This window comes from Brassica napus, chromosome A10, assembly GCF_020379485.1.
Source record: "Brassica napus cultivar Da-Ae chromosome A10, Da-Ae, whole genome shotgun sequence".
Taxonomy (NCBI): domain Eukaryota; kingdom Viridiplantae; phylum Streptophyta; class Magnoliopsida; order Brassicales; family Brassicaceae; genus Brassica; species Brassica napus.
This window is the reverse complement of record NC_063443.1, coordinates 1,884,514-1,911,166: the sequence shown is the minus strand read 5'-3', so window position 1 is coordinate 1,911,166 and position 26,653 is coordinate 1,884,514. Positions and strand designations below refer to the sequence as shown.

General features: G+C 35.8%; 4 protein-coding genes across 4 annotated transcripts; 3 read left to right on the top strand and 1 right to left on the bottom strand.

The window, feature by feature from the left end:
- The first annotated feature begins 553 nt into the window (after positions 1–553).
- On the top strand, positions 554–2,635 carry LOC106423637 (receptor-like protein 54). Its single transcript, XM_013864413.3, has one exon. It carries the CDS (start codon positions 931–933, stop codon positions 2,563–2,565), a length of 1,635 nt encoding a protein of 544 aa, XP_013719867.3. The 5' UTR covers positions 554–930; the 3' UTR covers positions 2,566–2,635.
- A 675-nt stretch (positions 2,636–3,310) lies between these two features.
- Positions 3,311–5,701, top strand: LOC106423636 (clathrin coat assembly protein AP180-like). The gene has a single exon (XM_013864412.3). It carries the CDS (start codon positions 3,650–3,652, stop codon positions 5,561–5,563), a length of 1,914 nt encoding a protein of 637 aa, XP_013719866.2. The 5' UTR covers positions 3,311–3,649; the 3' UTR covers positions 5,564–5,701.
- A 4,869-nt stretch (positions 5,702–10,570) lies between these two features.
- LOC106423689 (1-aminocyclopropane-1-carboxylate oxidase 4) lies at positions 10,571–12,156 on the top strand. Its single transcript, XM_013864458.3, has 4 exons — positions 10,571–10,830; positions 10,934–11,160; positions 11,294–11,627; positions 11,730–12,156. The coding sequence occupies exons 1-4, from the start codon at positions 10,726–10,728 to the stop codon at positions 12,027–12,029; spliced, it is 966 nt and encodes a 321-aa protein (XP_013719912.2). The 5' UTR covers positions 10,571–10,725; the 3' UTR covers positions 12,030–12,156.
- An 87-nt stretch (positions 12,157–12,243) lies between these two features.
- Positions 12,244–15,427, bottom strand: LOC106423690 (tyrosine-protein phosphatase DSP1). The gene is made up of 5 exons (XM_013864460.3): positions 15,057–15,427; positions 14,881–14,974; positions 12,905–12,962; positions 12,773–12,816; positions 12,244–12,685 (listed from the first exon to the last, which is right to left on the bottom strand). Exons 1-5 carry the CDS (start codon positions 15,320–15,322, stop codon positions 12,500–12,502), a joined length of 648 nt encoding a protein of 215 aa, XP_013719914.1. The 5' UTR covers positions 15,323–15,427; the 3' UTR covers positions 12,244–12,499.
- Positions 15,428–26,653: the final 11,226 nt, after the last annotated feature.

The following is a 26,653-nucleotide window of genomic DNA, read 5'->3' as shown; positions in this document are numbered from 1 at the left end:
CATTTTGCATATTACCAAACTGAATCCAAACAAACAATGTTGCCAGAATCCTAAATAAAAGAAAGTAATCATCACAAAAAGCAGTATCTTCATCTTGTGAGATTCTAATTACTAACAACACAGAGCTAACTATAGAAACTGTTAAGAGCACAACAGAGCAGAGATCGCTAAACTCAAACGAAGATTTCAGAAGTAGAAGCTGATTACACTTCTATATAGAATGACCTAAATTGTAAATAAACAAGAAACTCAGCCAGTTGAAATTTACATAACAGCCCTTACTTAGTATAAGTTCACAAGTTTTAGCTATAACTTACAACTGTAACTATTTAGACCCTGTCTGTCTATTACATATTTACATGTACCTACAATGCAATTGGCCAGATGTGAATCCGACGCCAAGGGAAACACTGAAAATAGATTAAAAATTTTATATATACAATTTAGCTAATAGATAATTGTGAGCTCACTTTTCTCAGCGCTACTACAAAATTTCCAAGAAAATGAGCTCTACTTCTACCATGGACCGTAGCACATTGTCTTCATGTAGATGCTATCTGTCGTGAGCTTCTCCTTTCAGACATACATATGTAAATGGACGTAATATTATTTAGTTATATTTTACTTTTATAAACCATTGAATATTATAATTTGAGAAACAAGAATTTTCCAATTAGATCAACTTTTCCAATTAAACCCAAAAAGGAGAAGAAGACTATTCCAGTATAATAGGGGGGCCCGGTCTACGTGGAATAAAAATGTGGTTGATACATAACTGAAGACTTGCACAAGTTCCAAGTCAAGCAGCTGTATCAAAGGATCCTAACCATGGCTATAAATTAAATTACATGGCAGCAAAGCCCGTTCATATATACAGAGGCATTTTATCCTCATCTCTCTAGTTTGCACATCTTCTTCTTTTTTCCCACTATGACGTTGCATGTGTTCTCTTGTTTATTTGCTTTGATCTTCTTGGTTAATACTCTTGTTTCTCTACCTTCTCGTCGTCTTGACCAAGTCGAGAGCCTTCTCTCTTTCAAAAACGAGTTTCTTCTGTCATGCAACAAATCAGTGACAAACTCTTGGAACCGTGACGCTATCTCCTTCGATGGGGTTTTGTTTGATAAAGACACTGGTGGTGTCACGGAGCTAAAACTTCGTGGTGCGTGTCTCAGCGGCACTCTCCATGCTAACAGTAGCCTGTTCAAATTATACCAGCTCAGATATCTGGATCTCTCTCGCAACAACATTTCCTCTTCATTACCCGCAGAGTTTGGCCGACTCGCCGACTTAGAGTTCTTGGATCTTCACCAAAACCGCTTCACTGGAGAGCTTCCATCCTCAATCAGCAACCTAGGCGTTGCAAACACCACCGTATTAACCAAGCTTCATTTTCTAGACATTTCTAACAATAGTTTCCAAGGAAAAGTGCCCGAATGGTTATGGAATCTTCCTTCTTTGACCGCTACTAATCTATCTCACAACTCCTTTGATAGTTTCCCAAACGTTTCACCAACCGTGAAGCACTTGGTCGCATCAAACAACAACTTCACAGGAGAGATTCCTCTTTCATTGTGCAATCCAAGGAACCTATTAGTCCTTGAACTATCGAACAACAGCTTAACTGGTGCGGTTCCAAGATGCCTGAGTGAATCAATAACAATGTTGAATCTCCGTCGCAACAACCTTACAAGCCTTCCCGACACATTCTTCAACAGCTCACTGAAGATGCTTGACGTCGGCCACAATCAAATAAGTGGGAAGCTTCCAAGGTCTCTTGAACATTGCAAAGGCCTAGAGTTTGTAGATGTGGAGAGCAACGCCATCGATGACACGTTTCCTTTCTGGTTGAAGGATCTGCCGAATCTGACAGCACTTATCTTAGGATCAAACAGATTCTACGGTCCTATATATTCTCCTCAGTACCCCCTGACGTTTTCAAAACTGAGGATCATTGACATATCACGTAACATGTTTGACGGGAGCCTGCCACCAAATTACTTTGTGAATTGGAGTGCAGCCATCAGTAGTAGTAGTAGGCTTGAGTATGATCGACCGCGAGTGAAACTTCTTAACACATATGGAAGCATTGATTTCTCTGGAAACAGATTTGGAGGAGAGATTCCAGAATCCATTGGTCTTTTGAAGTCGCTCCTTGCCCTCAACTTATCCAACAATGGTTTCACCGGTCATATTCCATCGTCTCTAGCTAATCTCACAGAGCTTGAGTCACTGGACATATCTAGTAACCAACTTTCTGGGACAATTCCACAAGAGTTAGGGAAGCTCTCCTTCTTGTCGTATATTAACATGTCCTACAACAAACTCACTGGGGAAATACCACAGGGTACTCAATTTCAAACGCAAAATGAGTCTGCATTTGAAGGGAATATCGATCTATGTGGCTTTCCTCTTCAAAAGAGTTGCTCCATGGCAAATGTATCATCCCATGCTTCCAAACCAATGCATAACCTCAATTCCCGTAAACCCTTGCTGCTATTCTCGTTCCTCATAGTCTTTCATTTTGTTCTCTCTTTCTCTTTTCCACTTTCAACAAGTTTGTAGCAACTTTTGAATGCAGTCTCTTTGTAAGTTTGTGTTTACTTTAAATAATCAACCTAATGATCATATTTTATTTCATTAATCAAACAAGTAGCAAGACGAATGCATGACTAGTTCAGAGCTCTAACTTTTGAAGTTAATGATTAATCAAACTCCTGTATACATTTGCAGACTGAAACCTTTATCTATACAAAGCTTAATCACTCAAACCAACATTTTTATAGCAACACTGCAACTTTTTATAGTCTTACAACACAATCTGATATCTTTCCATCTTACAGACATAGACAGATCTGCTATTATCATGTTGCTTTTTCTCTATTCAAGATTGGTTTCTCATCCCAATATGCCACTTCTTCGACATGTTTTCCGCCTGATATTTTTAGTCCTACCGGATTAGTATTAACGATCATAAATACCATTATAACCCGATTCTGTGAAATGATGCAAGCATTTTTTTTTCACACTACCCAAGTTCTTAGTACAAGTCTTACAACTACTGAAATGTATTTTCCATGATTCGTCTCACAAGCTTTAACAAAACCAACTCATGATACATCTAATGGTTTGCACGTCTATAAGAAACAATAAAGATGTGATCACATTTTCGCCAAAGATATTGAATTTTAAAGATGCTAGCCACTCCTTTGGTTGTTTATAAAAAGATAACATATCACAGCTTGTCATTTTATTCAACCTATAAGCAGCGCGTAGGAATTAAACTCATCTTGATTGGGATATATAATAGCTTTACTCGAATCGCTTGACAAAAAAAACTTGTAAAACATACATCTACAAAGTTTGAAGCGTGCTATGCAAGCTTCTAAGTTCTACCAACTAACATTGTTTATTCTACGCGCCAAAAAGCGCGCGTGTGTGAATAATAGAAGTCTCTGTTGTCTAGTCAACGCATATCTTTGTCATGTCTTGAAAGGGTAACGAGAATCTCCAGCCATTTTATCCTGTCTTCCGCTCTTTTATATTTAGAAGACACAACAAAAAAATTTCCAACTCTTTCCCCTTAGAGAGAGAAACAAACAACAACAAAAAAAACTAGAGAGAGAGGGAGGAGAAGAATACGACAACAATGCCGAGCAAGCTGAAAAAGGCGATAGGAGCGGTTAAAGACCATACGAGCATCAGCCTCGCCAAAGTCGCCACCGGAGCCAACGGAGGCGGCGACCTCACCACTCTCGAGGTAGCCATCCTCAAAACCACGAGCCACGACGAGGACGTCCCGATCTACGACCGCCTCGTCTCAGACATCCTCGGAATCATCTCCTCGAAGAAATCGCACGCCGCCGCTTGCGCCGCCGCCATCGGCCGCCGCATCGGGCGAACAAAGAACTGGATCGTCGCGCTCAAATCCTTGGTCCTCGTCCTCAGGATCTTCCAAGACGGCGATCCTTACTTCCCTCGCGAAGTCCTCCACGCCATGAAACGCGGCGCGAAAATATTAAACCTCTCCACCTTCCGCGACGATTCGAACTCGTGCCCTTGGGATTACACGGCCTTCGTCCGCACCTTCGCGCTATACCTCGACGAGCGGCTCGATTGCTTCTTAACCGGGAAATTACAAAGACGTTACACTAACCGGGACCAAACCGGACGAATAACCACCTCCAAATCCCGGTTTAGTCCTAAATTAAATGAACCGGCGGTTAGAGACATGAAACCGGTTATGCTCCTCGACAAGATCACGCACTGGCAGAGACTACTAGACAGAGCCATCGCGACTCGGCCGACGGGAGACGCGAAAGCCAACAAGCTCGTGAAGATGTCTCTCTACGCCGTCACGCAGGAGAGCTTCGACCTCTACAGAGACATCTCCGACGGGTTAGCTCTTCTCCTCGACAGCTTTTTCCATCTCCAGTACCAGTCTTGCATGCACGCGTTTCAAGCGTGCCTTCGAGCTTCGAAGCAGTTCGACGAGCTCAACGGGTTCTACGATCTTTGTAAATCTATTGGCGTGGGGCGCACGTCTGAGTACCCTAGCGTTCAGAAGATCTCGTTAGAGCTTCTCGAGACGTTGCGGGAGTTTTTGAAAGATCAGTCGTCGTTTCCGCCGCCGCCGAATAGTCTTCCTCCGCAGCCTCAGGCGACGGTTTCGAGCTCGCCTGAGGCTTCGGAGAGGTACTGGGACTGTGGTGGGTCGTTTCGGAGTACTTCTTTGGAGGATTTGATGAGCAGGACTGATGCGGGGACGAGTAGTCCTCCGATGTCGTGTCAGTCAGAGCCTTACGGAGGAGGGAGAGATGATCTTAATGGGAATAACTTTGATACGGTTTCGACTAAGTCTCTTCCGAACAATCCCTCAGTTTCTGCCAAAGAGAAGAAGAAGGAAGAAGATGCAAAGGTGGAGGAGGCTTTTGATCCTTGGGAGGCGTTGATGTTGCGAGATGATCCGAGGAAGAACGTAGAATCGATTGCAACCTCCGAGGATCAGAGAGATTCAGGGAACTGGTTGTTTGCGCTGGAAGAAACAGCTACGCAAGTACAAGATACTAACCCTATGGCGATAGTACCATCAGGGAACTGGTTGCTTGCGCTGGAAGAAACAGCTACGCAAGTGCAAGATACTAACTCGATGGCGATAGTACCGTTCGGATTGAATGATCCGGTGCCTGCGTTGCAAGCCACCACGGACCAATACAATCCATTCTTGGAGGATACAGCTACTGCGCCGTTAGCTGCGGAGTCAGACTTTCAGCCTTTAGCTGGAGAACTGATGACCACGTTCAATGCCTTGGCTGTGACGGAGTTTCAGCCCCAACCGACGTTTCAGGTGAACTTTCCTGAAGATTTTGAGCCGTCGTCTACGCCAACGTTCAAGGCCATAGGGAGTTTGCCGGAGAAGTGTGACCCATTTGCAACATTTGAGAGTTTTGGGTTCGGAGAGACTGTTTCGGAAAATGGAGGGGTAAATCAGCAATCTGTGTTGCAAGAACAGCAGTTATGGTTGCAGAATCAAAACAAGATCATGGCTAAGCACTTGATATGATCTTAATTTGGCTAGACAGAGATTGAGATGCTTCTTTTGATAATTTTCTTTTGTTAAATTGTAAGCTGAACTGTAACTATTTTTTTTCATAACTAGGAGAAGAGTGAAATACAACAATTGTTTGATTTTTCTGCTCAACACACTAGGATACTATCTTTACACTTTCCTTCTGAAAAGATCTATAAACAAGATAGTATGTCCCTTATACATTCACATTCACATCAATTGAGAATGTGAATGTTAAGCATGTCTACACAAGTAACACTTCAGATATTCAAATTCAAGTTTTTTTTTTTTTTGCTAAAATATTCAAATTCAAGTTTCACCGGCTGAATGCATATATCAACAATCTGGTATTGTTATAACTGTTCATTTTATCTAATGGTAATCGAATTGAACCATGCCCTTTTATGTAGTGTGTTGAGTTGGGCTATACGGGTTCCGCCATTCAAAATTTAAAACTCTAATATAATAATCTCTTATATATTATCTTATATATTAAAGCGCAAGTCGCTTGACAAATCAAAAACTATCATGTGAAAAAATTTTAGAAAACAAAAAAAAACAATCGTCACCTAGAAAAGTTTCTGAAAACAATAAAAATTTGATTAAAAAAAGCAATCCATGGATTTTTTTTCATCTCCTATTTTCCTTCAGTTAAAACTTTTAACTAACTTAATCCCTAATTTTCCTCAATTATCCCACATTTCATTATCAAACTGTTTTTTCTCTCTCTTTATAATCTACCCTAGAGCTTGATCCGCGCACCCGCGCGGGTATTCATTTTTGGTTTGCAAAAAAAAATATTTATCTTATATAAATGGTAATATATGTTTTTAAAATTTATATATATATATATATATTAAATAATTAATCAATATATTTCTAAACACAATCATTTTAGAATTTATAATGAATAATTTTATTTTATTTTTTGATCCGTCAACTATTACAACCCTATTTTTAAAATATAACTTGTGTGTTCGTGCAAATGTATTTTTTATGGATCAAAATTTTAATGTAAAATAAAATGGTTATCTATTTTATATTTGATTTATACGATTAAATAATTCAATATATTATTCAAAATTTTGTGGTTAATATTATGTATTTTATAACACTTTTATGTTTTTTAGACGTAGTTAATATACCAAAATAAATAATCACCCCGTAATAATAAAATTTTGTTACATTTTTGACATTTATAATTTATTGTTTACCCAGATTATAGAAAACTTTTTTTTAAATAAATAAGCATAATTTGTTATACTTTATTTTAGGAAAATGCATTAATTAAACTATAAAAGACAAGAATACTAAAAGGTAGGTAAATTTATTACTTCAATGTCATTCAAATGTAAATAACTTTGAAAACTAAGGGATAATTTATATTGATACTTCTCTTTTAATAATAGAGATTCTTCTCAATATTTTCAGATTTTCAAATATCGTGACTATGGAATTTTTTTAATGATAAATGTAGTAAAGAACTTTTCTATCTTTTGTTTATATTCTCAGAGTTTTGACAAAAAAAAAATTCTCAGAGTTTCTTTAAACTCCACCAATTTATCAGCGACGAAGGTAACAATGCATTTCTCTCTACTTCTTTTATTTATAAAGTATTTTTCATATCTGTTTTGTTTATATTCTCAGAGTTTTCTTAAATATTTTTAGAACAATTATGTCATTTATTCGCTACAGATGAAAAAAAATGCAAACACTTTAAAATTCGTATTTATATTAAGAAATCATAAATCCATTAATGAGTTTGCAGAAATAATTTCAAACAACGACGGGAAATCAATTTTCAAGTATTATCCCAATTCATTTAAGAAATACATTAAAATTAGTATTTGCATTTGTTGCACATATATTTTTTCTTTCAAAGCTCAAAGTTTCTGTTTGCGGCTCTAATAAGAAACATAATAGAAATGAAAGAAGAAGAAAAAGTGTAGCCAATTGAGCTTGAACTAATGAATGATGTGTTCGAGTAAACAGGATGATATTCTTTTTTCATAATTATTTTTCTATTGAAACTTTCTCTTTATATCATGTCTCAAATTATCAAAACCTTTAAGTACATTTTTTAAAAAAACTATTGTCATAATCTATCATAAATTTTTTTTATCAAAAATATATATATTTATATATTATGGAATATTTTTTACAAGACATATACAAAGAAAAACTGAATGAATCAAATATAGTACTTTAACTATATTTTTATGTGTTGGTATATATCTCAGTTTCCAAACATAAATTACTTGCAAACATATATCTATGCTAAAACAATATGACAAATATTATTTTACCAAAAAAATATATTATTTTACCTTTTTTTACAGAGCATCACTTCATGGGCAATTGTTATCCATAGTTATAGAATATATAATTAATAAAATTATTTTATTCTATTGATAATTATAAAATTAAAGTTTTATCATCAAATAATTTAATACAGTCATTTGATCCGTGCATTAGCACTGGAGTAACATTAGTAACTTGTAAAGTTAAAGCCCATTCATAAACAATTCGAAGTGTGTTTGCATTCACATATAGATCATGGATGCAACAGATATTTTCATAACATATAAAAGATATTTGCATACATCGACGTGGATGTGAAATGATATATGTATACATGCATTATGTAGACTGACGGAGGATATTGATGAAGATGGTAGCTAAATGGAATAAAGAGAGTACGTCAAGTGGGTTTTGTCACGTCGATTGTATGAGATTGACCAATGCTGTAGCTTGACCCCAAAGCCACGAGGGATATCTACCAATCACATCATCACAATTCATCAACACATCTTTTTCAATCTAATTATATAAGAACCCATCACAATTTATCTATATACCAAAACTTTTTTTTAACTAAAATTAAATTTTATAATCAACCCATTTTATAATTTAGGACTCAATTACAAACCGACTCGAATAAAATAGCAAATCTTCGAACATATATACCAAAACTTGTATTCCGCATTGCCAGAGTCGTTTTCATTTTCTTAAATTTGTATAATATATTTGTAAATTACACAATGGTAAAATCTTTTGGACGTGAACGTAGAGTTTCTTTATTACAAGTCTTCGTTCTTAACTTCTCAATTTTATTCTTTTATTACCAAATCGTTCACAACTATACGATTTAAAAATATAACATCGGCTGCTAAGCCAAATCTTTTTCTTCTTGAGTTTCACCTTCCAGTCCAATATATTAGTCTACATGAATAAAACACGTTTTTATAACTAACTTGCATATTAATCAACGTAAAAATAAATCCGATGAATTGCAAACATTTTATTATTGGAGGCTCGTCATGTGAATGCCGTGAGATTGGATACTGAAGATGTGAATGTATCGATTTTTAATTATCTTTTTATAAAACAAAGTGTGGTGAACAAATGAGAATTACTAGTACACAAAGATTTAAATCATTTTCAGAGTTAACACAAAGTAAATATTAAGCAAAAGAAAAGGCTAATCACTGTTCTCCAAATAGTGATGAAGTATTTTACCTCAAAAAAACAATAGTGATGAAGTATATCATCAGCTTTCAAATTATCAATGTGGCCAACAAGAGAAGAACGTGGTTGAATATGCACTTAGGACTGATCATTTTATCCGTCAAATTTGATCCGATTTGTTATTCGTTTTGATTCGATCCAAAAATTTTGGATATTTGTAAACTTTCGAAGCAAAATAAATACTAAAAAATAATATCCGTTAAAATCGAAGTAAATCAAAAATATTAAAATTTTGGAAAGCGGATATCTGCTCCGATCCAGAAATATACAAATACATGTATATCTTGATTATATTTAAAGTTGTAAATGTATAAAATTATCTAATTATTATTCTAACATATAATTTGACAAATTCTATGTACATTATTACTTATGTAAAAGTATTACATAAAAAAAAAAGAGAAAAGAAAAATTATGACACCTGTAACTTTTTTCTTAAGTTTTGTGTTATTATAATTGTTAACTAAGTTTAATAAATTTACAAAATATGTAGATTCACTACTTCTTTTAATTTTATTTTATATATCATGCAAAAAAAATATTTTACAAAACAAATTTGTATCAAAATTTTTAAGATTATTTGTATTAATTAAAAGAGATGAGATATCCATAATTATTCGTAAATATCCACAAATATTTATTTAGTTTTCGGATATACGTTTTTCTGGATATTCGTATTTTTCTGAATCAAAACAAACTGAAAAATTAGATATCTGTAACATACGAAGCAAATCACAAATACCAGTCGCATCTGCACTCTTCTGCTGAAATGAGAATTTACTTAACTCGATCTGAACGGTCAAAGGTTATGGCTCAGAGAATACGAAATGTAGACGTGCACATGAGATATTTCAACACAGCAGCTGTTAATGGGACACACAGAAAACCCATGGGTCCATCAAAATCAATACATGAAGAATAAAATGAATGTCATAATAACAATTAGTGTAGATTTTAGTTAATAGTGAAAGGCTAAACGGATGTAGGTCAGAGAAAATGTAACCAAAAAAAGATTAGACTCTCTGAATTAATATTCCTTACGTATTTTTGATGTAAGTTTCGAATAGTGTCTTTCTTTGTTTCCAAAAAAAAAAAAAAGTCTTTCTTAAAACAAGATAATGTTCAAATAAAGTTGTTATATAAATCTATACTAAAAGGAGATTAAGCTACAAAAAAAAAGTCAAAAGGTAGAAAAACGGGTCAAACCATGATTCGTGCTAGCGGAGAACTCGCACAATGATGAACCCTACCTTCCATGGACACTCCATAAATTAAATCATAGAAGTATTTTTCCTTTATTGACTATAACAATTTAAACAACAAAAGTAAAATACTATAAAACTCAGCCATCATGACTTCTGTTCAACCGTAACATGATTTGGTGAAACTTTATAGGAAATGTAATATAATAAGTTTCAAATGGTGTGGGTCCAAAAAAATAACCTAATTATTACTGTAACATGTTAACTCGTGGAAGTAACTCAAAGCTTCTCCTCTATTCTCTCTATAAAACCTATCCTCTGGTCATCAGATTTAGGTCACACTTCAAAAGCGTCAACATAAAGTTAGGCCAAACCCCCCAGAAACCCAAAAAAGAAAGTCATAAGAAAAAAAAGAGTTAGAGAGAGATGGAGAGTTTTCCAATCATCAATCTCGAGAAGCTTAATGGAGAAGAGAGAGGACTCACGATGGAGAAGATCAAAGACGCTTGTGAAAACTGGGGGTTCTTTGAGGTATTTCAGAAAGTTTCATTTCTAATAATGGAAACTCGTAGTTAAAATGATTTCTAATTATAGATAATTAAAATGAATTATAATAAACGGTTGGTAAATACAGTGCGTGAACCATGGGATTCCACATGAACTACTTGACAGAGTGGAGAAGATGACCAAGGAACACTACAAGAAGTGCATGGAAGACAGATTCAAGGAGTCCATTAAGAACAGAGGACTCGACTCTGTTCGGTCTGAAGTCAATGACGTTGACTGGGAGTCAACTTTCTACCTTAAGCACCTTCCTGCCTCCAATATATCCCATGTCCCTGATCTCGACGACGATTACAGGTAACGTTTTAGTTTCTAAACCGGTCCAAATTTTGTTTCTCCGTCCGGTTACGGTATCACTGGTTTGCTATTTTTAACAGTACCAGTTTCGATTAAACCGGTTCTTTAAATATTATACGGCTATTTTTAACAGGACGTTGATGAAAGAGTTTGCCGGTAAGATAGAGATGTTGTCGGAGGAGCTACTGGATCTGCTTTGCGAGAATCTTGGATTGGAGAAGGGTTATCTGAAAAAGGTGTTCTACGGATCGAAAAGTCCAACATTTGGAACCAAAGTGAGCAACTATCCACCTTGTCCTAAACCGGATTTAATCAAGGGGCTCCGAGCACATACCGACGCAGGCGGCATCATCCTCCTCTTCCAGGACGATAAAGTCAGTGGACTTCAGCTCCTTAAGGACGGTGAGTGGGTCGATGTTCCTCCGGTTAAGCATTCTATCGTCGTTAATCTCGGTGACCAGCTTGAGGTACGTGCTAACTGCTAAATCCAAAAATTAAACCAAACCGTACTGAACCGAATATTTTATTATATCAATTAAAAACCTTGGTGTTAACCAATAATAAACCAGGTGATAACCAATGGGAAGTACAAGAGCGTGGAGCATAGAGTGATAGCCCAGACGGACGGAGAAGGAAGAATGTCCATTGCATCATTCTACAACCCTGGAAGCGACTCTGTTATTTTTCCGGCGCCGGAGTTGATCGGAAAAGAGAATGAGAAGAAGGATAACTATCCAAAATTTGTGTTTGAGGATTACATGAAACTTTACTCTGCTGTCAAGTTTCAGGCCAAAGAACCAAGGTTTGAAGCCATGAAGGCTATGGAGACAACCGTGGCCAACAATGTTGGACCATTGGCCACTGCCTAAATGAATGGCATTATAATACAGTCTTCATATATTATCTTTATATTCGAATAATTTTTATGTAGTATATGTTGTTGTATGTTTATGAAACGTTATTATATAAATATAATTGAAATTTATATTTGTTGTATGTGGAGTTTTAATTTTATATTTAATTTATCAAAAATGATGAGAATTGTTACAATACTACAACAATTGATACCCAAGAGAGAAGCTATATCTTAAACAAACTCCTATATATTTTATCCGTATACATATATACGTATTAGTATACGTATTTTTATCTACCTAAATGGGGTTACAATGAGCCGAAGAAAAAAAAAGAAGGTAAAATCATAATCAGAATTGTTTTTTCTTGAAATATAATTATTGATTCCAGAGAAAGGGAAAGAAACAGAAGAATGATTCCTCTGGAACACTTATGTGATTAAATAATCTCTTCATTTTTTGTTGTTGGCTTTCTTCTTCTCTGTTTACCTGCTGGAACAAGAGAAAGACATCGGAACATGACTGAAGCTGGAGACGTCGAATATCTCCATGAATCTTTGATCTGAAACTCTAGCTTTAGCTGCTGCAAATCGCTGGTACTCGTCAAATATCGAAGTCAAACACCATTTCTGAAGTTTTCTCAAGCAACCCACAAGACAACCAGTACGATGCTGCACATTCCAAAAAAAAATCATACATTAACAATGGTCGGGACACAGCAGATAAAGAAATGTTGAGTGTTGGAGAAATAGCTTTACCTTGCCTCGCTTACAATGAATCAGAACCGGATGGTTTTTCTCATCTGAAGAGAAAGCATCAAACGAGTTAGCAGTGTGCAGTTTCTTGTGTATTTTTTTTTTCTTATAAAGGCTTATACTATTCATACGTACCTAAAAGGACATTGAGTGCCTTGCGGATTTTCTGGTCTGGAATAATCACAAATGGTTCCTGAAAAATTAAGAAAAGGATGTCTTTCTTAGATTATAAGTTGTTTTAATATCAAAAGATCGATCATCATACTACTAAATCGAGCAGATAAGGATGAGAAAAGGCAATCTACTAGGCAAGATTCGTTCATACACAAGCAACGGTGACACTTGAGAGAGACAAATCATACATGTTCTGAAAACATGTCTAATGTGATACCTTTTACTGGTTGCGTACTGAGAGAAATATTCTTTCTTTTTGTAAAGTTACTTTCACACACATACAACAACCACACGGAATAAACACAAAGGTCCATTGAAATACGAATCTATGAGATGGAAAAAGCCTAGCAAAGCCAAGAATATCAACGATAAAGGTTTTCCTATCATGATCAAAGTTATCACACTGAGCATAACGAATAATAAAAAAAACCAAAGTCAATGAGATTCAACGATGTGAATGTGGAATAAATCCCAAAGTACTTCCAATACAATTAGCCCACCGAGGAGAGCACTTTAGTTTTCTTTTCAGTAGTAAGTATCTAAACGACTCCCCACATAAAAGAATCTCCATTAGAAGAAACATGACACTATCCTAGGAACAGAACCTACACACAGGGCGGATGCTGTGAGAGAAAACATATAGAGAATAATTAGTCTTAGCCCCTATTTTGGTTATCAAGATTATGTATCAACCAAAAGTTACGTCCATAGCAATCTCTTCACCAAAGTAACATTCTGCATGACTCATAAGCGTATAAACTTTAAGACTAAATTTTCTGGTTATTATTAAACAACATTAACTGACTTGAACTTAGTCATTTATAACTGACCTAATATGTGTGTATACTTACCACAATCAACATGCTTTCTACAAGTTCTTACAAATAAAAAATTCGTTTGAGGTGGTCTACTACTTGTCCACCCTCAAGGAACGCTTTTGCTGAGGTATGATATCATAAAGATATCATATCTGTATTTTTAAAAAGTGCATACGCAATTAACACGAACCAAGAAAACAATACCAACCGAACGCACAGAAAGTAAGCCTTGGAGTAGTGGATCGTTGACAACACTTAGCAATTTAATATTTTGACGTAGCCCATTATCCATGTTTTAAATATACAGACACTATAAGGGCCACGAGTTTCTGAAGGGGCAGAAAAGAAAAGAGTGGGACCAAAGCAGTGGAATGTCAAGAGAGACGGAAAGAGCCAAGGACGCAAACAATAAACAAAGATGTGTTCTTTTTCTGGTAACTCGATTAAAAAATGATGGCTTGGAACAAAGTCGACATGAAGGATCAACTTCAAGACTAAATAGATTTAGTAATGTCTCAATGTAACAATAATTAAGAACAACTAGACAATATATCAAACAGTTAAACCCCTAACATATTCCATAGAGTATTAAGTTGAGGTAATAAATAAATAATACCAAACTTGTGGAGAGTCCATTTGTTGTTGTTAATGGACTCTCTTTGTGATTCTCAGAACACCATAAATGGGAGCAAATTTCGTTGTCTAAACACACTGCAGGTTTTAGAATAAATATAATTTTCAAATCATAGAATTCCCCCTAGTGAAGCCATAGGTCTAGACATGAATCCAAGTAAATAACAATTACAGAGCAGGCCAGAGACAGAGCCACTCCTAGACAAAACAATCACCTCTAGCTTTTCAAAGCATTTAGTGGTTAATATGTATATTAAAAAAAAGCCACTCCTAGACATAGCATTTGATTCTGATCCGTTAAAAAAAATTAGTAGTTAATTTGTATTAGATCATTTAATCCCAAAATGATTAAAACTATTAACTATATATTTAATCATTTATTAGTTATTTCAGGCTCCACAAATTTTATTAAGACCGGCCAGAGGTTTAGCAATTAGGACAAAGACTTATGAAGAAAAGACAGAACAGAGAGACAAGGAAGCGAACCTTATTGCCTTCAATGCCAAACTGGAAAAGAGTAATCCCATTGGATTTGAGGAACTGGATGTTACTCTCCGGGTAAGGCTCCGGACACAGATAACTTCACCAGAAAAAAAAAACTAATCATCAGCAATTCGGATGATGAGATGCACAAATTGTCAAATGCAGAACAAATTGTTTACATAATTGAGCGGAGTCCCAGAGTCTGGAGGAAGGAGAAGTTAGCCGGATCAGGGAATCCAGAACGGAATATTCCGTTATCCACCATAGAGAAGTTGAGGGGCGGTATAAGGTTAAGCTCCTCAACCGCATCAGCAGCTTCATCGAACTGAGCCTGAAACACGTTTCTCTCGACGACCTCGATCGTGCGGCAGGCGTCTTCACCGTCCTCCTCCTCCGTGGTGGTGAACTTGTCAGTCGCCGCCGGCGTATTCTCAACTAGCTTCATCTCTTGAGGAAAGAATTTTGGAACTGAGTTTTTGTGTGCTTGGTGAGGTGAGAGAGAGAGTAGTAACAGGAGATGATGGTCGTTACGTAACGGCGACTCTTAGTGTTTATATAGACACGGCTTACCTATCGTGACTGTTAAAAAGAACGGAAGGAGATGATGGACTAAAGACTCTTTTCGTTAAATTCATTTTTATCTTTTATTACTATTTTATTTATTTATTGTATTTTCAGAATCTGATTTGTATAGTTGACAAAAGAGAAAAAAAAAAGACTTTTTTTTCAAAAGAAGAAGGAAGAAAGAAACTTACGATATAGAATGTGTAAATTGTTCTACTTATCCGTCAAATTAAAATTCCTATATGATTAAATATTTTTATTAAACTGTAATAATCACCTGAAATACATATGAATGTACAGTTTATAAGCCATATTCAAATCTTGACTTGGTAAATAAAAGGGGATCAAAAAGAAAACTATGGTCCTGAGGGAACACGTTCAAACAAAACCGACCCAAAAGGTGAAGAAATATAGTTTTATACTACTCAAGTTGGTCTTGAAAACATTATAGGGGAAAACTATAATAATAACATCGAATTTGTAACGGTCTGTCTTGGTTGTATTTTATACATGGTCGAGTGATCCGATCATCATGAACTAAAATGTAGACTACTTATTGAATGGTTTCAATCAACTTACATGGTTAACTTTTCACCCGTAGTAGATCTTTATGAACTAGTTACGAGTGACGCACCATCGACTAATTATATTTTAAAATATATGTAATCATTTTAAAGTGTTAATTACGAGTTAATATGGGTTTGATGTACTGTTAAGTAGTTCAAGTAGCCGTATATTTCTTCTGTTTATATGGGTTTAATATATCTTTTACGACTACTATGGAATATGTATTTTAGGACTCTAGTTTTCTATTTGTACTAGAATATTTACTATGATTGAAAATAAGTATATATTATTCACTGAAAATGATCAATTATTGACAATATTATATGAGGAACTAGCCGAAGAGAGATATTCCAAAACGAAAGAAAGAGAGAAAAAGAGATTCCAGTGGACAAGAGCTTCCTATGCAAAGTGGTGGGAAGAACAATCACTGAGTCTGAGTCATGTGGCGGTCATACACACACACCGCTTTATATAATGTATGTGCTAATATGTGGAATCTTAATCAGATTTGATCCAAGCTAAACTAGGAACAAAACAATCGACACATGATGTAATTAGTTTTCTGTTTGTATGATTGTAATTTGTAATGTTACTCTAGATTTAAGCCCCTACCACATGTATATTGCTGACTTAAAAGCTACTTTTGATGTACATTAGTACCAAGTTTTAATCATATTTTAGTTGATTAGTTGTAAAACTCAAGATGAGTGATTTCTTAGCTGCATAACTTATGACGACACTGAAAATATCATCCCAACCGTTAGAGTATATGTCTATCAACCTAATAAAGACGAAACAATGCGAAGTAAGCAACAGAAAAGAACCACATTGCGACAATGTATAATTAAAATCCACGCAACGTCTTTGTCCTCTGTACAACACTCACAACCGAAAATTTCATTTTAAATTTATATATAAAACTGATAATAAGTTAATAACTAGCAAGAGACAGAAATATGTAACGTTTAGTGCCTACACAGAACCTTTAATTGGATAATATACTCCATAAAAATAAAAATAAAATGGTACATTCCAAGGAATATACCTTCTGATTCCAAAAGATTATTGGGTTGCAAGCGCTTCGCCACGTACGAAAGTGCTTCGACGCCGTAAAGGACTTACCGTAAAAAGAACGTACGGGAAAAATCATATTGCCTTCAATTAATATTTGAATGGGAATTAATTTTTCAAAATATTGCTGTTCTTAAAAAAGTATTGTAATTATCAGATAAACTAATAGTTAATTACTTGTGTCAAATGACTACTTAATGTTTTAGAAATGTATCAGTATATGCAGAGCCGGTCCTGAGATTAACATATTCACTTAAGGCCGCAATCGAAAAGAGAAAAAATGGCTGGTTTTATACATTTTTCAGAAAAATTGGCTGTTTTCAAAGGCTATATTTTCCAGTGAAATTGGTGGCCGCAAGCGGGTGCTTGATTTGCTTTGCCTTAAGACCGTCTCTGAGTATATGAAAAAAAAAGATCATCCATTCATTTGAAGAATATATTACATATAGTGCATGCATGTTCTAGGGACTATATTAAAAAGAGAAAAAAAACCAAAATAGCATTAAATCAAGTTTTTGTTCCCAAACTAGCACTCAAGGCCAAAAGTCACAAAAATAGCACTCAAGGGGTAGGGTTTAGGGTTTAGAATTTAGGGTTTAGGGTTTAGAGTTTAGGTTTTAGGGTTTAGAGTTGAGAAGTGAGGTTTTGGAGATAAGATTTCAAATTTTGAAAAATAAAAAAATTTAAATTTTTCAAAAGATAAAATGCTATTTTGGTCATTTTAGTTTTTGAGTGCTATTTTGTGATATAAACTTAGAAATGTGCTATTTTGGAGATTTGCCCTATTAAAAATGTGAATATGACAATCCAATAATAGAGAAATCGAATATTTCGAAAAGGGATTTGGATTGAAAGAAGTTTTTATTTTCACCATTCTATGATATATCTATCTTACACAAAAGAACATAATGGTTTAGTGTTTTTTTGTATGTTGTCATTCAAAAGCAACTTTACTAGTAAACTAACAAGTCCTCCAACTAATAGATGGATATCAATCATCTAGTGGCATTTTTGAATTCAGGGGTACTCTGAGTTTATATTTGAAAATTTAATGATCAGTCATCTATTTTCCCTTAATCGAGGTTCCTAAAGAATGTTTCTATCTTGGGCTGATCAGAAACTTGTACGACGACATCGGCTGTGCATGTATTTTGCTCTCTTTTACATTTCAATTGAATATCTTTTAGCATATAAGTCTTTATTTCTTGTTCTATCATGAAATTTTGTTTCTTTCATTAAAAAATAGTTGAAAAAACCTAAAGAAAAACAAACAAAAACGAAACTGCAAAAAAGTAATATCGGCTAAAAGGGTGCTTAATTGCACCGAGTTAGGTCTTTATTGAATATCATACTTCGCGTCGATGGATAGCCAAAGCTTGTAACTCCATCCAAAGAGTGTACGAGAGAACTAGTTAAACTATACTTATGAGACACGTACATGCCTCCATCCTTAATACACTACATCCACCACTGGTTATATTCGGAATCCTGCAGAATATCAGTGCGCGTAAGCTTCACGTAACTCTATATTCTATCATCTTTTAAACTTGATGACATAATAGTTATTCTGTTGTTAAAATAAACGTGACAATAGATGGATCAAATTTTTTAAGTGACTGATGACGTTTCTTTAGTTTTATGATTTTGATTGTTAAAAAGTTTGGAAAATTATTGTTAAACAGTTTGGAAAATTAATAGCTTTGTAAACACTGTTTTATAATTGTACTATCAAGGGAATATTAAATCATACATCTACATCAAAGATAAAACCTTCAATTTCGACCAAACGAAACTACCTCAGTTGAATTAAGCATATAATTCCACCGTCAAATACCTATATCATAGATTAATTGATTTGTTGACGTTTGTCATGAATCACGATCAAGCTATATATGTCCATTAAATTGTTCACGACTAATATATAGTATTAGCACGCATGGCTCATGATTCGCTAAGAATGATATTATATAAGAAAACATCATATAACTTTTGAAACAGCTGAGATAAGAGTCTCTAGCTAACCCCTACAAGTCATAAAACTGCATGGCTCATGATACATAATGATTTTGGGAGGAACGACATATTGTGAAAAAGTGTGTCATCTGATCTATCCACAAAGCTGAAGTATCATGAAGACTCTTATTCAAAGAGAGGGTTTACTAAGCTTTATATTGTCTCGTGAAAAGCACGTGAGCTGAGTTTATAGATTAAACTCAAGCGAGGTCAAAAGCGTCTTTAGCTTCATCATCGTCATTTTCAACGGATCCGTAACAGAACGGAGAGAGCGAAAGCTCGAGACTGGGGTGAGAGAGAGATTGGGTTGGTGAGAGATAGAGCTAGAGAGAGAGAAGGTTCTCAGTGTATCTAAGTTCGTTATCTTGTTCTCCTTCCTCTATTCTTCTTGTATCTTGAGTTGAGTTGTAACCAAGAGAGAGGAAGGAAGTGAGCGTGGCCTTTGGTGAACTCTGTTATCATGTTGATTATAGTGGATTGAGAGACATGATTCTCTCCCCGGTGATGTATAGCGGCTTCTCCACATTGGAGAAGTGCGGTGAACACCGGGTAAACAAATCTCTTGTGTTCTTTGTGTTTGCTTGATTCAATCTTGATTAGACTTGCTAGGGTTGTGATGCGTACTGATTTGAGTTAGAATCAAAGGATAAATCCTCAACAAGTGGTATCAGAGCCTCGGTTTAGGCGATTCAAAGATTTATCGGCAACGAAACATGATCGATTCTTATGGAGGGAAGGAGAATCAGTGGATCTCAAGTTTCGATTGCATCACATATTCAAGATTGTAGGATCAGGTGTTGTTGCAAGATTCGCAATGTCAAGCAAAGAAGAAGACGTTGGTTTGTGGTAGACGATGACGTCGAATATGAAGGAAGGAACACTCACGGGGAAGATCCAATCACATTGGATGCTTTATGGTTTGTGAACTATATGCATCAGTAAGTTAAGCTCTCTCATCTCTAGAGTTATAAGCTGGTGTGAGTTCTGGAGTTAGAGACTCGCAAGAGACGTTGCTGTGTTCACCAACGCATGAAGGATCCAGCGACTGAAATATGAAGAATCAGATATTAGAAGCTAATCTGTATTCCTGAAATTGGTTTGATACTGGTTATTTGAGGTGGAGGATATCTCAGGATAAATATTGATTCAGATCAAGTCAAGAGCATAAGGAATGGAATCGTGGTGGATCACAAGGAATGTATGGTATCTTTGCAAAGAATGATCAAGGCTCAGGTTGGTGTCAGCTAGTGTTTCGGTCAGCTCGTTTGTGGAAGGTAGATGCAGTTGTGGTTTCAGAATGTTTGAAGAGTAGCAGTTGGTGGCACTTATGAACCTCAGGTTTAAGGGACGCTTTAAAAGTGAGTTAGTATGTGTCGCAAAGGCTTCTTGGATACTGTTAACGTTTCCAAGATACAAGTTTGAAGATAAGTTGCAGAGAAGAATGGTACAAGTTGAGTTTCTGCAGTTATGGAACAAGACAGGTTTGGTAATTTGAGGCTTCGAGGCTGGTTCGGGTTTTTTCATAAAGTTTGAGTTGCAGGTTCAGTCACAGAGATTAAGGGTCAGGTTCTGGTGAATAAAAGAAGCTCATGTGGTGATGATAAAGGTTAGGAAAGGGTCATAAGGAGCTTGTAGCAGCAAAGTTTGTTTCTGCACAAATGGATCATGGATGTCACACATGGTGTTGTGTGATAGCAATGTGATGAAACAGGTGTGGTTCTGTTGGAACATCACATGACGTTCTCTTCATATAAATGGACGTCACGGCTCATTGGAAGAAAGCGTAGAGATTATCAAGCTAGGAAGTTTGATCAGATTTTATCTCCAGGAAGATGCAGAAAACTCTGCAGGTTCTGGTCAAGTGTGGAAGCTCAGCGTATAATCTTCTAGAGGAAAGAATTATAAAATGGTGTAGCATTCAGAGGTTAAGAGAAGTTATATGCCAAGAAAATAAAGGCTCACAGTTCTGGAAAAGTTACAGAATACATATTCATATGAGTATCTGCTGTAACATAGCTTCTTTGTGGGAACATCAGTTGGTAGCTTGGGTGAGGTATAGTGAGCGAAATAGGCAAGCTCGTGGTAGAGGAGCCATTGTTTTACTCAAGGTGTTTCTGCATAAGTTCAGAAGTGATGACTCTTGGGAATTACTGATAGATTATCAGTGGCAGAGAAACAATGAGAAGAAGCAAGTTTCTGGGTTCTGTAGTACAAGGAAAAGAAATAAAGGAGTTGGTTTTGCTGGTCATAGTTTGGATTTGAAGGCAAAAAGTTCAAGTCTGTGTGAGAAGTCTCAGGTTATTGCGAAGGTGCAAGGAAGTCTGATTGTAAGAGACCAATTTGTTAGAGCTTAATCAAGATGGTTGAAGCGCATTCATCTTGATGATACGAGATCGTATTGGGAAGCTTAGAAGAAGCGATGACACTTGGTGGTTCTTCTGGAATAAGTGACTAAGTCAACTATACAGAGCAGTTAAATGAATCAAAGAAGTGCAGGAAAATATTAAATCTGAGAAATGAAGCTATGTGTGAGAAACACAATGGGGTCTGAAAGATTATTATTTCTGGTGGAGTCTTGCCTCTACAAGTGTTGTAGTGCACATCGTTAGATGTTTTTTGACTTCAGAAGGAGTAGTGCTTGGTTCAGACGGATTTCTCAGGTCTACGTCAGTGTGAAAAGGTTTCAGAGGTCCTGCGGATAGGCTTACAAGAGCTACAGAGATTCAAGTTGGGTTTTGTACAGTAAGAAGAGAAAAAGATAGCCAAGTCAGTGTTAGCAAGTTCAAAGCTCAACATGGTATAATCAGATGGAGTTCAAGGGTTCAACATGTGGTTATTTGTTGTGAAGAAGATGTCGGTAGTCAGCATGAGTTCTTAAAGGAGCACGTGAAGTACCAGGACACCAAGGCAGAGTGAAAATCAGGTATGATCAATTATGTAACATACTTCTGAGTTCTGATTTTGCAGGTATTCACAGGGACACAAGAACAGTTCGAGGTGGAGCTGTTTGAGACAATAACCAAGTTGAACAAGATCATGGAGAATTCTCTAAGGGTAACTACAGGGAAACAGAGCTAGTGGTGTTGGGACTGTCAAAAAGAGAATACTTAGTTCAAGGTGGAGCTGTTTCATCAAGAATAAGTTACAGCTGAGAAGACAAGGAACTAAAGAAGTGATAAGTGGAATTCTCTGAGGCAGAAACTGAATAAAGGCCAGAAGATCAAAGAATTGTGAAGCTGTCTCAAGGGTAAGGCTACATGAAACGTTGTCAGCGACTGTGGTGCTTAATGCAGGGACAGTCGAGTGAAGTTTCAAATATCAGAAGCATGGTAAAGTGAAGCTGAGAGACATCAAGGCTTCTGTAAAGTCTGAGAAAGTAAAGGGTACAGGCACCAAGTATTGGTGGGGTTTGCAGGTCAGCGAAGTACAAGCTTTTGCTTCAGGAGGATTGTCTTGAGGATTGTCACAGGTGGTGTACGTATGAGACGGTTGCGGAAACACATTATGAGCTCGAAGATATAATGTGAAGAAGCTGAAAAGGAATTTCTCAGGAGCTTTACATGTCATGGTGGTAAGAACTATGGTAGAAGCTACTGGTACTTGTATCAAAAGTATTCACAACAAAGAGTTGTGATTCGTGATCTTTTGATAATCATCATCGGCGAGTTCGGTTCGAGGTGGAGTACATTTGGCTGTTTGAATCAAGGGTTGATTCAGGGTGGAAACATGTGTGTTTCTGGTATTCTGCAGGGATTCAATGGTAATGGATTCCAAGTTCAATGCAAGTAAGTCGACAAAGGAACCAAGTTTGCAGACAAGTTAAAGGCATTGGAGGTAGTGCAGGTCACTGCAACAGCAAAGCGTCTCAGGAAATTGCAGAGGTTGTAATTTTGAGACAGGGATGAATAGGTCAGCAAGAGGCTATATCTGTTGGTTGGAAATTCTGTTAGTGCGGTTTGGTTTGAACAAGGGTTGAGCAGAGATTCTCTACATCGAAAGTCTACTTAACCGGGTGAGTTAGGCGGCGTGTTCTGTTGGTCACAACGGCGGTGCAGAGTGAAGTTCATGTTGAGAGTGTTCATTGTAAATGAAAGTCTCAAGATAAGCAGTGGATGTCTACTGGTTATTGAGGGTGTTTCTGAGTCAAGAGTTTCTGGTTTTGAAGCAGTGGTGATTCAGTTTTCCTCAGGTGTTTCAAGCTAATTTCACAAACAGATTTCTGGGCAGAATAGTTGGTGATCTTAAAGTAGCAGCAACAGGTTTATAACATTGAAATCAAGTTCTGGCAAAAGGTTGGTAACCTTAATTTGCAATAACAGGTTACAAAAGGGCCAAAAGATGATCAGTGGAGAAGTTGAGCACAACATGAGGCTGTGATGTGCTGGGAAACGACTTTTATGGAGACGTGAAAACGTCAATAGCTCAGAATGGTGGTATGAATCAAGTCGCAGTTGGAGTTTACTGAGTTTTCTGGAGTATGGTCCATTGATGGTTGTTTTCATGTTAGAAGACTAAAGTTGGTTGACGTTAGAGCTACGGTTAAGTGTTCTATAGAGAGCGTCACAGAAGTCTTCAGGTTGTATCGAGGTAGATACATAGGAAGTTGCTCGGACAGGTTCAAAGAAGCATCAGGGTTGAACAAGAAAGCTCAAGAGAGCAAGATTGCTCGGTAGACAGCAAAGCAGATGAGTTTGTTCATAAGGATGTGAAGCAAGAAGTTGCAGAAGGATGAAAGAAGTTGCAGGAGGTTGCAAGGAGATGCAAAAGGTGAGCAGGTTTGCTCAAGCACCAAAGGGAAGCTCAAGAAGCTAGATGAGGGCGTGAAGAAGATCAGTGACAAGGTGGAGATTGTGAAGAAGTGTGTCATCTGATCTATCCACAAAGCTGAAGTATCATGAAGACTCTTATTCAAAGAGAGGGTTTACTAAGCTTTATATTGTCTCGTGAAAAGCACGTGAGCTGAGTTTAAGGATTAAACTCAAGCGAGGTCAAAAGCGTCTTTAGCTTCATCATCGTCATCTTCGACGGATCCGTAACAGAACGGAGAGAGCGAAAGCTCGAGACTGGGGTGAGAGAGAGATTGGGTTGGTGAGAGATAGAGCTAGAGAGAGAGAAGGTTCTCAGTGTATCTAAGCTCGTTATCTTGTTTTCCTTCCTCTATTCTTCTTGTATCTTGAGTTGAGTTGTAACCAAGAGAGAGGAAGAAAGTGAGCGTGGCTTTTGGTGAACTCTGTAATCATGTTGATTATAGTGGATTGAGAGACATGATTCTCTCCCCGGTGATGTATAGCGGTTTCTCCACATTGGAGAAGTGCGGTGAACACCGGGTAAACAAATCTCTTGTGTTCTTTGTGTTTGCTTGATTCAATCTTGATTAGACTTGCTAGGGTTGTGATGCGTACTGATTTGAGTTAGAATCAAAGGATAAATCCTCAACACATATGATAAAATTAGGGTTCCATAATATATATAGTGGACGGACGGGCGAGTACGAGTCGAAAAACGTATGTCTTGTTTTTATAAAATTAAAATATTTGTATAAACCCATCATGATTTTTCCAAGGCATGCATGTTTATTGATATCATGCCATTCCGAAGTTGCGTATCAAAATACAAAAAGGATGATATATTGAGAATGAACATTTCAAGAAAAGAAAAGAAAAGAAAAAAAAAAAACATTTCAAGAAGACTGTTAACGTACGCAGTTACGCACGAGTGCTCTCTCTCTCAGTTAGTTGAAATTATTGGGGTTGTTATCTCCGATTTTGTGTTAAGAAAAAAAAAATTCACTGAAGACATTTTATATTGATAACCACATCGAATACATCCATAAATTGTTGTTTTTCCATATCATAGAAAATCATTATAAAAATCGGTGGTTGTTATCTGAGATTTTTGACAAAAGTCAAGTCCATCGGATAATGAACATGCCCTATGCATGCTCGGATGTGCCACTTATTGTTGACATACTGAATGAGTTGTGGCGTTTACGTTGCCCAAGTTTGACTTAAGGGAGGTGTTTGAATTTCCTTACCAAGAAGCTGCACGAAGAGTTTCTTTCGTACAAGCGAATACTTTAACCGACACAAATTTTATTAATTTTTTTGGGTTTTGTCCAAATCCACCAAGTCTTGTAACTCAAATGTCATAGTATTTTCAGTCTGTAAACCTTAAAGTGAAAATCAAATTTTTATCTTAAAGATAGATTTCTTCAATGATATTATACCGTCGTTTTTTTTTTTATTATTATCATCACTAAATGCTTCTCAGGGTTGCAACAAGCTAATCATTACGATCGACCGGATCTTGGTTTTAGGCTCAAATATGATCCAAGCTCAAATGAAAACAATTATATAACTATAAGAGACACTAAATACTATAATAAACAAATGCAACATAAATAAAATAGTAAGAAAACTATATTCAGTTTAAAACACAACTAGGTGACCGGTCCGCACCCTGTGCGGACATAAGAACATAATCGGTCTGCATCCTGTGTTCTCTCTCGGTCCGTACCTCACGAGAGGGAACACAGTAACGTCAGTATGAAGAGGCAGATATTGTGTGTATGTATAATTGCAACGTCACAAAATATTTTGTGTGTTTACGAAGATACTTTCATTCAAAAAATAGAATAAATAGTGTATAGTTTTAGAAGTAACAGATTTTATATTATCATTAATTAGAATTGTATTGTATATGTTTCGTAATTCTTTATTTTAGATGAATAATATTATTTTTCCATAAATAATAAACAAACATTTATGTAGACATATTAAAAGAAAATAAAATAAAAATCAAAATATTATCCATAAATAATATAAATTATGAAGTACATTTTTCGATAAAGAAAGCAAATTCAATTAGAAACTTGCAAAAAATTAAATAAATATTGTAAGCAATTTGACGGGTTAACATTATTTGATAGATTTATAAATTTTTAAATTTTATTGAACATGAAATAATATTAAATTGACATACTGTCATCGGTCTCCTAACTCATCACAATCCATCTAGCAAATACAAAAAGTAAATAATTGCAACAGTTTATTCATTTTAAAATTTGTATTTGAAAAAAAGTAGATTAAAATTATGTACCGTGACTACGAAATATTCTGAAAAACTTGTTTGTAAAAAACATTCAATATTTTTGTCTGCGGCTTCCCTTCTTTACCAGTTATTAGGATTTTTAATCCAGATCTCGACTTAACTCTTAAAAGTAAAACTTTGCTTTGCATTTTGTAAGCATTTTATAAAATATTTTAAAATTATGATAAATTTATTCTTTAAACAACGATAAATAATTTAAAAATAATATTAATAAACATTTTTGGATTTTGTAATATTTAAAATAGTTATTATATAATTATATTCGAACATAATTCATCAAGTAGAGTATAAAACTATTATAATTATCTTATATAAAATTTCGTTCATTGTATTTTATAGTTTATAAATATTAAAAGTAATAAATAAAACATTATTAATCTTTCTATAATACTTCCAAGGTAAAGTGGATGGCAGAGTCGATGAAAGTGGGTGGCAGAGTCGATTCATCAAG